The sequence below is a fragment of the Silurus aristotelis genome, assembly GCF_946808225.1.
Source record: "Silurus aristotelis genome assembly, chromosome: 10".
Classification (NCBI taxonomy): Eukaryota; Metazoa; Chordata; class Actinopteri; order Siluriformes; family Siluridae; genus Silurus; species Silurus aristotelis.
In genome coordinates this window covers 12,814,770-12,826,784 of record NC_139583.1, presented here as the reverse complement: position 1 = coordinate 12,826,784, position 12,015 = coordinate 12,814,770, and the positions used below count along the sequence as shown (strand labels likewise).

Here is a 12,015-nt window from a genome sequence, read left to right as displayed (position 1 = left end):
GCTGCCTTTTGTTCAGCTGATCAGGTAACATTTTAAATTTATACAGCAGACACAAACCATGTGTGGCAAATATCTGACAAATTTGACCTAACTGTAATTATGGCAGCAGGAACCATAGAATTTCTTAAGTTAGTTCCACAGTAATCTGTGAAACGGGTATTGCACAGTAAACAGCTAATTATTTTTCATAGTAGTACTCTTTATTGCCTTTATTGCACTGGGCTTGTTCTTGGTGCATATCTCTTCCCCTGTGTGAAGAAATGCAGCTTGCTATAATACACTGAGGGGACAAAAGTTTTGGGATTCTTTTTAGCTATGTGTTTCATCCCCAAACAAAGTGAGTGGAAGAGCTTGTGTGGCCTGCTATAAAGCTCTAACCTCAGCTTTATTGAACAACTTTGGAACATCTTCCCTTAAGAGTTGAGGTTATTATAACAACAGCTGAGGAGTAAATTTTAAATGGGATGTCCAAGAAGCACCGAAAATCTTTGTCTGCTTTGTATGATTATACTTTTAAATGGTATGAAGGTTCTCCTATAAAATATCCACATTGGCATTGCAAAAGTACACACATCCTTCACTCAATTAGATACAGATACTTATGTTTTAAAAGACTCTGGTAAAAGTTGAGGTTCTGACTACACTTTTTCACGCAAGTAAAAAAGTATGGGCTCTGACAGCGTCAAACCGCTAACTGAACATATCGATCATACTAAAATATCAATAATGGGGCTGCAACAACTAATCGATAAAATAGATAATCAATAATGACATTCGGTGTCAACGAATGCCGTTATCGATTAGTTGGGCTGCTGAGGTTACAGTTTAGCACGACAGCAAGAAAACAGAGCCGCTTGCAAATTGGTGGAAAGTATAGGGTCAGGAAAAGTGTCCGTCCCAAGTCACGGATGAAGGCGCAACATCAGTACGGCAAGCAGAAACTGTATGATCATCATGTGAAAATGGTGTAGTTTAATGAAGTGCCACTGTGTAAACTGTTTTTTGTAACTTTAGGACAGTTTCACTAAATCTGTTCTGTTGTGACTCACGAGCATCAGGTTGCACCATCACCTCGCTCACGATATTGTGATGGATTCAATTAAAACGGTGCGAACAAACACTACATCTAAAAGCAGCAAATGCAGTCACTGTTGTGGTTTTCAGCAAAAGTTTATGCATCTGCACACCAACACGTATACATTCCTTTTTCTTTTTTATTCAACCTGTTAGCGTGCTGCGTTTCTCCGTTCCATTCTCTTTTTATAGCATTCGTCTACTACAACAGTAACCGATCCGTTTTCATACGTTCAAATGCTCGTTTGCAGTGTTTGTTTATTTAATTGATGCATATATAATTTCATTATTATACAAAATGTATTATATTCTAGATGCTTCCATCTTCACAACTGAACAAAATGTTTGTATTTTTTTTTATAACAATAATTGTCAAAATAATGTTGAATTATATTTTATATTGATTATTTTCATGCATGGTTGCGAATCTGCAATTATCATGAATAACATTACAATTGTTGATTTACGCAAAGTACTTCACCTTGCAAAATCAAATGCTTTTTTTTTTGGGGGGGGGGTTATTTTTACAGAATTTGTTCAAGGAAAAATCCCCCATACTCTTAACAAGCAGCCACTATAAAGCTTTATAAAATTTCTAAATTAAAGTTGGTTAATTTTAAAATGTGGCTTTTGCTGGGTTTTTTTTTTTAAGTACACTTTTATACATGAATACCCTAAAGGGTTTTATATGGTTATAATAAGCAAAACATCTAATTAAGAAAATGTTTTTTTATCTGGTTAATTGATTTATTAATCAAAGTATTTCACGTCGTTACTTCCCACCTCTGGTAAACCTTGTAGGACTTTTTTGTGGGTACAGTAATAACAGTGAGGGTGTGGTTGTGTGCAGAGGGAATTGTGGACTGAGATTTGTAAAGATATCGCTGTTCGATTTTTACTCTCTTCCTAACTCGCACTTGGATTCTTCTCCAATCAGTACTGATAACGGTTTATTTCAGTACTCTGGCTTCAGGAGGTAATGTAACGTTGTCAGCAGAGATGAGTGTTTATTCAGGTGTCAGGTGATCATTCGAAACAGGTGTTACATGCAAGACAATTAACACGTAATAACCGCACACGGTAAGGAACACCTGCATCAGTATTAGCTTTCACAAGTCGTGTGTGTGCGTGCGTGCGTGCGTGCGTGCGTGCGTGCGCGTGTGTGGTGATATGTTGAGTGTGTGTAATAGCTGAAGATGTTGAGTGTATGTAATAGCTGAAGCCTGGTCTGATAGCTGTGAGCTCAGTGAAATTCAATAAAAAAATTAAAAAAAAGTCCACAATATCCTCTTCTCAACCTGCTCTAGCTATGTGTCCTTTCAAGGTGGAGTCTCTGACGCCATAAAATTTTCAGAAGAACCGAGTCCACTGTGCCACTTTAGAAGGGAGAGAGAAGACAAAAGAATGAGTGGTGGGAGAAGATTATTTTTTCTTTTTTCCTGTGGTTAATGATTGAATATGCAAACTAATGAAAATGGAGATGGTGTGTAGAATGAAGAGGTGGGGTTCATGTCTGATGGCCAGGGCTGGACAGAGTGAATAATGTAGTAGCCCTTTATTCTCTCTCTCTCTTTCTTTCAAATAGGCAATATCAGGTCCCCAATCCAGAATAAGAACTACATAGTGCCTAGGCTGGTTTTTGATTTGGCTAATCCTAAATTAAATTATTATATTATTTTTAATTATTCAAAACATTTGCAGGGTTTCTTTAATGGTAGTGCTCTGTCAGATCTTTACTTTATCAGTCTTCCTGATTTTTCTTGGTGCAGTCCTTTGTGGAGAAATGCATGTTGCTGTGTAATACAGACAAAAGTATTGGGACACCTGACTTTTCCAGCCATATTTTTTTTTAATTACACAATTGTATCCCAATGTCCTGGAATGTGGTTGCATGAAATTTTCCCTTTACTTAAACTAGAAGGCCAAAACCTGTTCCAGCAAAATGAGCTCCATGAAGTTATGGTTGGAGTGAAAGATCTTGAGTGGCCTCCTAATACACCTCTGACCTCAACCCTTTTTTGTATGAATTGGAATGCTGACTCACCCTACTGCAGTCCCTGACTTTACTAAAGCTCTTGTGGCTAATTGAAAACAAATACACACTCTAATATTTTGGGGAAATCTTGGGTGGGATTTCTTCCCTGAAGAGTAGAGTAACAGCAAATGCGGACTAAGTGTGGAATGGGATGTTTAAAAACCACATGCAAATCTTTTGTACAGGTGTTGACAAACGTGTGCGTGCGTGTCTGGCACCATGCTAAAGAAACGGCAGCATTTTATCTAAGAGGATGCGTGATCTGTGTCTTACGCTTTTTACTAGCTATGAGTAGTAGTTTTCCAAGGTTTTGGAACCGGAGTATTTATGGTCCGCTGGCTTTGCCATGGTCTTCCAGTCTGCTCCCATGTGCTAAAACTAGCAAAAATCATGATGAATCAGTTTGACTTTACAATGTGTCCTGATGTAGCCAGTTGCTTTTAACCACTCACTAGATTCAGACTGTTCTAGAACTATTCCCAATCAAACCATTCACTAATATGTCCATATAATTACTCTTGGTTTTTTATCATGTATGTATGTATGTATGTATGTATGTATGTATGTATGAATGTATGTATGTATAATCTCATAGGAACTGTACGTGTATGTATGTATGTATGTATGTATGTATAATCTCAGGAACTGTACGTTTGTGCCTTTAATAGGAAAACGGCTTCAGGAGTGGATCTGTGTCATCTTGTGCCTCTTGCTCTTCACCATCAACTTCTTCTTCCTCCTCATCAACTTCTCCACAGTGCCCATCTTCAGAATCATCTTTGGCATTGGTAGGCTGTGCTTCTCTTGGCATTGTGTGTAATAGAGTATTAATAATTGTTATATAGTTGAGTAATGCTAATCGTGTTTAATAATTGTGAGTGCACAGTCTGAACTGTTATATAGCTACTTTGGATTAGTTCAAGTGTTTTGCATTTTTCATAACACTTGTTATTGCTTGAATTTATTGTCATGTGATATTCAAAGTACTCTCTCTCTGATTTTTACAGTATGTCAAATTGTCCTTACCAATAACCCTCAAATTGGGTTATTCCAACGAGATCAGATGAACAACACCACGTGACCTTAATATACCGTCATTATTTATTTGTACAAAAATCAAGCCAAAAACGGCGAAACCATGAGTGTATAACTTAGTATACCTTATGATTCGCTAGCTTGCAAAAAAGCCTTTAGCAGCAATAATTTGAATTAATTATGCTCTGTATGACATTCATATGACATCACTCTTCTTGTTGCTTCAGTTCATTTTTTTATGCACAGCTTACTTAAGGTCCTGCCACAGCATTTCAGTCAAATTGAGGTCTGCAGTTTGACTGGGTCATCGATTTTGCTAAACATGGCTCTGTACATTTTGGCCAAACATCTTTATTGATGTTGGTAAGGCTTTGGGTTTCTGATCGGAAGGTCAGGGTTCAAGCCCCGGTATCACCAAGCTTCCACTCTTGGGGCCCTTGAGCAAGGCCCTTAACCCTCAGTGTACCAGGTGTGCTGTATCATGGCTGACCCTGGGCTCTGACCCAGCTTCCTAACATCGTTGGAATATGTGAAGAAAGAATTTCACGGTTGCCTTTCAGTTTGGTTTCATCTCTCCAGAGGGCATTGTTCCAGAAGTCTTGTAGTTTGTTCAGAAGCACTTTTGCAAACCTAAGCCATGCTGTTATGTTATTTTTGGAGAGAAGAGACTTTTTCCTGGCAACCCTTCCAAACAAATCATACATGATCAGACTTTTTCAAATTGTTCAGTAATAAGATTTAACTTTTAACATGCTAACTGAGGCCTGTAGAGTCTAAGTCTTCCATACTGTAGGACTTGAAATTGTTTAGAAATGTTTATAACCTTATAACCCTTCCCAGATTGGCCTTATAACCATTTCCTGCTTCTCTAAAATCATTACTGTTGCATGTCCTCCTTTGCATTGTGTTAACACGCACCTGCCCCAGACCAGCAAACTGCTAACAGTTTGGGCTTTTATAGAGGTGGTCACTTTTGCTAATAATCAGTTCATTAAGGGCATTTATTTAGTAGTCTTACAATTGTTTTTATTTTATAATTGTTTTACATTTACAGTTTACTTTTACAAAATCTTTCACACAATGAGCACAACTGAGCTCTATGTGGATTATACTGTGAAAGGTTTTGACACGAATACATACAGAAGTTAACTGAATAAATGATTTTGGTAAAATGAAGCGATTATTGCATTCAAGCTCTGACTTTTTTTTAATTAAAATTTTTTTTTTTTTATCATCTCTAAGTCGAAATGTAATGAACAGCAGTTTGAACCCAAATCTGCAGCCATAACTATTACAAGAACAAGAGCTAATGTTACACTGAATGTTCTGGGTTAGATGGATTGTAACATCGCTGTGTATACAGAAATATTATCCAACTGCTGCAATAGAAGTTCTAAAACAGGCTGTTGTGATCTATAAGGGCCTGATTACATTATTAGTATTTCCCTATGTTGTAATAAAACTGTCCAGTCAAAGATTCTCATACATGGTTATCTTTAGATTTTACCTGCATTTTCTCCTAATATGATCATTGACCAATCTGTATCTATAGGATTTTATTCATTGTCCTGCTACCACATGATAGCTGAGTAGATTATTTCATGAAGGTACAGCATTTGGTTGTAGCCAGTGAGTCTATGTGGCAAATATTAACCAGCTGTGATCTTGTTTATTGGAAGAAAATTAGTGCTGGTGTTTTAAAGGAAAACTTTCAAAAGAGTTTGTAATGCTTTTATTAATAATAATAATACTACATTCCAGCCAGTCTTATTATAAATACTTTAATTATTATTAATAAAATAATGCTCGTTAGTAAACACTAACTGATATAACACAAGTTATTAAATTTGTATGTGGAAATTACACGAGTAAATATGTGCAGATTCTCAGTGTAAACTGACAATGTTTGAAAAGAAAGACAAACGTGAGTGAACCCTTTGTGCACAGCTGTTTTTTTTTTATTTTTTATTAAAGTTATTCTATCATAGTCAGTAACATTAATGGGTATTCTTTGAATGGGCTACCATTTAATTAATTTTGAATTAAGTCATTGATAGAATATAAGATTCCTGCTATGACAATAATTGTAATTTTTTTTTTTTTTACTTGTTTTTTAATTAAATGTAATTGTACAGAAATGCAGAACTGCCAAATTTTAAAGATAGTGAAAGTTTTTTTTGCTTTCAGGTCCAGTCCTTAGGTTTAATTCAGCTTTAGTCATTTTGCTGCACCCCTCAAAAATTCAGCATAATACAACTTTCTTTCAGATTTTGCCTCTGACATAACATTAAGCGGGATTGTGCTTTATTTAACTTTGGTTTCTTTGCTCGTGGCTCAGTTACAGGTATTGTGACTGCAGATTTTGCTTCTGGAATGGTGCATTGGGGAGCTGACACATGGGGCTCTGTGGATATCCCCATCATTGGGAAGGTGAGTGGCTGATATACTAGTGCACTTTTCAGCATTAATACATTTTACGCTGCACTATTTTACATCCTGTCTAATCTGATTATGGATTTTGAAATATTATTCAGTATGTGACGGTATATTATGTAGCTTTCAAGTTTCAATATGGCATATGTGCTCAGATGACAGATGGTTTTTCCTGGGGTTTTTTGTTGTTGTTTTTTTCAGTTTCAAGAGAACAGACCTTTTTTTTTTTTTTTTTTTTTTTTTATAAATTTGGAATTTTACACTATATTGCTAAACGTATATGGACACCTGGGAAAGCTTTCCACTGGATTTTGGCACATGGCTACTGTATGTGGATTTTTACTCTTTCACCCACAAGAGCAGTAGTCAGTTCAGACACTGATGTCAACTGAGAAGGTTTGGTGTGCAGTTGGCGTTTCAGTTAATATCCGTGTTCAGTGATTTTGAGGTCATGGCTGGTTGGAAAATTTTTAAGTTCCCTGAAATCTTTATGCTGCAGCATAGATGAAATGTGTCTGTTTAACAGGTTGTTGACAACCTGGGTCCAGAAAGGACCCACATACTATTGACCATACAGCAGCAGTGTAACAATATACCCGTAGATCTTCGATATCAATATTAATTTAATTAAACGAACATATGAACAAATGTTGATTATTGCAACAAAAAAAAAAATAATGAGTAAATAATCAAATTCTGTGACCTGGGGTTAAATGCTTGATTGCAACTTAAAACATTTCAACAACAATTAGAAAGATTTCTGTGTCATACTGTACAGCACCATCTGTAAAACATGTCAGTCCATTCGAGCTGCATTTAACAAGAAGAATAAGATGATGTGACCTGCATGCTTTTTAGTATTCAATGGATATGTAAATAGCATGTTGATTTCCCTTTTTTTTTTTTTTTTTTTTTTATTTATTTATTTATTTATTTATTTTTTTTTATCTTTTATCAAGCATTTTTCAACACAAGCCCTAGTACCATATGGTGTACATTAGGTGCACATCAGGTGTGGACAAATCCTAAATTCATTAGTTAGCCTACTGGGCAGGTATCGGCTCCAATGTGCTGACCAATGCCATGTTTTGGTTGCTTGGAAACCGTGTGCACTAAAACTGCTAGCCAACATAATAACACGGTGAGATGATGGTGAGTGCTTTCATACAGCTTAAAAGGGAAGTAATTTTTAATTTTTTTGCAATTATTGTTCTTTTCCACTGTAACACGTTTGAGTTGTTGTTGTTGTTGTTGTTAAACCGTTCAGCTATAAAATCTGATGTTCTGGCATTACATGATGTGTAAAAGATAATGTTCTTACCTGCTCTTAATTTTCTTTGTTAATTTAACCTCAAGGTGAGTCATGACGGCTTAAACATAGTGACATGTAAAATGTTACCTAGAAGTAGCTTATTTTATTTTTTTTGTAGATGGATTTGCATTGAAATTTTGTGTAACATTTAAATGTAATGGTACTTTCCAGGACTATATCACATTTATATAAGTATTTGTGCTCACTCATTATACATACAGTGTGAGCTCTTAGCATATTAGTGTGTTTGATTTTAACAGATGACCCTGTTTAATTTCCATATTAGACTTTGCTTTATTGGTCTGTTGTGGTTTACTAGGCTCATGGTCGAATGAAGGGAAATGCCACAGTCTCCCAGGGGGTGTCGTCCACTCCTGTTTTTTTTTCGAGCTCCCAATTGTAACCGCCACCTCTCTCACATGCTGTATCCAACAGGGGCAGGATCACCCAGGAGAGTCAAATTAATGCACACCATAGTCACCTTTCCCTTGCCCAATCAGAGAAAAGGTCACTCTATGCCTGTCCAATTAAAAAGACTTTGCCCCTGTTTTTTTTGTTGTTTTTTTGTACTGGACAGGTAGGAGTGATGAATTTGGGCAAGCTTTTGTATTTTTGGTGACAGAGGTCAGTGTGTGGCAGATGGAGGTGGGAGCAGCATTAGGGAATGCTTATTCCCTGTAGTGCAGCTTCCAGACTACATTTCTCAGAGTCACTTATTACTATGGATACTTTTTTGTGCATTGGCAAAAGCAAAGGTTTGTTAATTAGCATACACAAAATTAGCCAGTTTGGGAATATCTAAATAGTGATTTTGTTACCAAGAGTTCAAACATTTCATATCAATAGGGTTTAAAAGACTTTATGACCTGTGTAGTACATGTATAGCCTGTGTAGTGCAGTTCATGCCCAATAGCGCATCGTTAGTGATTTACAGGAATGAAATAGGTTGTGTTTAATAACCTTCAGTGCCATACTATGATTTTATGTGCTGAAAATAGTGCAGCAGTACCCAACTATGGTCCTGTTAGTTCTGATTTTCTTCCTCGAACAAGTCTAAGCATGGATCGGTACCTTCGTTATATTCTAAATAATTTACATGAGATGAATGTATATAAATTCATTTAATGCCCCTGTCTGTAACTTTGTGGCTGAATTTCTTTAAAAACTCTGATCACGTGAACCCAGTGTCTCAGAGTGTGAGAACAAGCAATCTTTGTGTCCTGTAGAGTAGGCCATCTGAACAGCGCGTCCGGCAGAACCCCCTGTGGCCCGGGCCAGCGAGGCCGCGCTCTCCATGCTTTCATCAGCATCCGTCTGTGCTGTTAAACGGTTCGGTCTGCCAAGCCACCGCTAAAGGGAGGAAAGGAGAATGGCTTTCTTATGGCTCTGCAGCCACGGCGGATCCTTCCACTGTCAAGGATAATTAGGACCTGCCACCTGGGAGTGAGCAGACTTCAAAAAGAGCAGAGGAATTTACGGCCCCTTCAGCGCACAGCAAACTAAGACCCCTTTAACAGGCACATTAAAGGAGACACTCAGCGGACGGCTATATACAGCGTTCGGTCCGTGCGTTCGAACCAAAAAAGCATCAACTTGAGGGAGAGTTGCTAATGAGCATGATTAAACAGGCTCTTAAGAGTGACGAAGAGTATGAGAGGTGGACGAAATGAAACGCGTTGCTCCAGTGGGTGTCGGGTTAAAAGTAGGGGGGCTTTTCAGCTCCCATCAGCCACCGCGTTGCCAGGGCAATCCGATGATGGAAGTCATGATTAGGTAGAAGGCGGCCAACGCGAGGCAGGGTGTTAAACGGTGCGGGATTAGCGACGGCGAAGCGCCAGGTGGCCACGGTGTGCTGGAGAGTCCACACACATGCACACACACATGCACGCGTCTGGAGCTTATCACACGTTTAATCTCGCACACGGGCTGAGGATGAGCAGAAGGAGAGGGAATATAATTGTCGAAATATCAGCAGATATTCCTCCCTTATCCCAGCACTCCAGCAGAGTTCAGCCATGCGGCCTTAGATACAACCGTGATTGAGTTCGGGGCACATGATAATGACGTTCCCTCCCCTTGCTTCTCGCCTCTGAAGCGCCATAGCACTGCAGCTCCAAACGATTCCTTCTTTTTGTGTGGCTAAATAAATTACTTTCATTCTTGTATGTGTTTTTTTTTTTTTTTTCTTTCTTTTTTTCCCCTGCTTCTCTCTTGCACATGCAGTTCTTTCCCGTGCTGTCTTTCATTTGTTGTGCCCCGTGCGGCCCAGACCATGAGTGACACGAGCTGCTGAGCGTCAGCTTTTTCATGCTGCAGGATGGCAGCGGTGGGGAAGTGCTGCTTTATGCCCAGTTATCTCACAGCTCCAGAACTTGTGAACTCCTGCTTCCCACCCCCACTTTCATTAGGCTTTATCGGTCAGAATCAACCCTCCTACACCCTCCTTTCTCCTCGGACATGCAGGAGCCCTCATGCTTCAGAGCTGTTTGTTAAGGCTGACATTCTCTGTTTTTTTTTTTTGTTTTTTTTTTGCTTTCATTTTAAAACTCCCAACTTGTTCTTGAACTAGTCCCCTTTTGATTTTGTTGTAATACGGCACAATTTAAAACCAGACTCCCAAGTAAGCGCATCAGTCGAAACTTGGCGTGACCTCCAATTTATGTAGCCAGTCATTATGGCTTGTATGATGTGTGGGTTTTTTTTTTTTTTTTTTTTTTTTTTTAGCTGTATATTTCTTTTATGCTCTCTTTCTTTTAGTTTTTTCTTTCATCTTCCTGTCTCACGATGTGTGCAGGCATTTATCCGTCCATTCCGGGAGCACCACATCGACCCTACGGCCATCACACGGCACGACTTCATTGAGACCAATGGAGATAACTGCATGATCACCATTCTGCCTCTCGCCCACATGGCCTACAAGTTCCTGTCCTACACACCAGGTGCAAAGACCAACACACACACTTTCACATTTAATTGTAGTCACTTGCTTATTAGTTTAAAAAAGAAAAAAGTACTTAAAAGCATTTTGTAGTATGCAGTAAAGCATTTCTGATTTTCAAGCATGCAGTTGGAGCTACTGCATCCCAAAAAACGTATGACCGTTGTTGTACTAGAAATCTAGGGTTATACAGCAGGTTTTATTTCCATTGAAATGCTGGATGTTACAAAAAGAATTTTCGTAATTTAATGGAATGTAAATCATTTCTCAACATGTTTAATTTTTCTTAGAAACTCTTTGCTATCCCAAACCTAAACATTTCCTATGATTTTCTGATTGAAACATTGATTTGTTTCCAATGTTTCTATTTCTCTAACACCATCAAAACTGTGTTATTGTTAAAAGCATCATAATTACAACAATAAACTGTTTGTAGTTACCATTTTTAGGGGAAAATATTCAATAATAATCCAGAACAGTGAAAAAAACAAGCGTTTCCATAATTTTTTGGTTCAAGGAGAGCAGAAGAGGGTGTAATAATATGACCAGCTGTTCAGAAACATATGGCCAGTATTTTGCAGTCTTATGCAAAACAACATATTTTAATCTCTCTGTTAGATTTGACATTACCTTGTTGGTGTAATTCATCTTTCTTAGGTAAACTATTTTTTTTTTGTTGCTTTTTTTACCCTTTTGGACAAAAAGAAAAAAGACCATTTGTCTCTTTTTGATCAAAATATTTTAGAGACATCCCTAATAAATGTATTTATCTAAATATAATTGTCAGATGTTAGCCAAGTCAAACCTACATTCACAGATTCGATGTTGAATAAATGAATTGACAGCTTTCTCTGTATTCCTGTGTGATGGAAAGTGAGAGAAAATGAAAAATTTGAAAATGGAAAAACTAAAATATCACACAGACATAAGTATCCAGATCCTTTGCAACAACACTTAAAATCTAGCTCAGGTGCTGCTCATTTCTTTTAATCTTTGAGATTTTTATAGACCTTGATTAGACAAAAATTGATTGGACATGATTTGGAAAGGCACAAACCTCTTTCTAGAAGGCCTCACAGCTGATCATGCATTTCAGAGGAAAAACCAAGCCATGAGGTCAAAGGAACTGCCTGCTGAGTTCAGAGACCGCATTGTTGCAAGTGGCCTCCCAAATTCTCAAATGGAAGA

The 12,015-nt window shown here is 37.7% G+C and overlaps 1 protein-coding gene across 1 annotated transcript in view; it reads left to right on the top strand.

The window, feature by feature from the left end:
* Window positions 1-12,015, top strand: part of LOC310731993 (plasmanylethanolamine desaturase 1) — a 33,278-nt gene that overhangs the window by 12,238 nt on the left and 9,025 nt on the right. Inside the window, exons 2-4 of the mRNA XM_083552138.1 lie at window positions 3,778-3,897; window positions 6,483-6,574; window positions 10,684-10,828. Of these exons, the coding sequence (XP_083408264.1) occupies window positions 3,778-3,897; window positions 6,483-6,574; window positions 10,684-10,828 (357 nt within the window). The remainder of the gene's footprint in view (window positions 1-3,777; window positions 3,898-6,482; window positions 6,575-10,683; window positions 10,829-12,015) is intronic.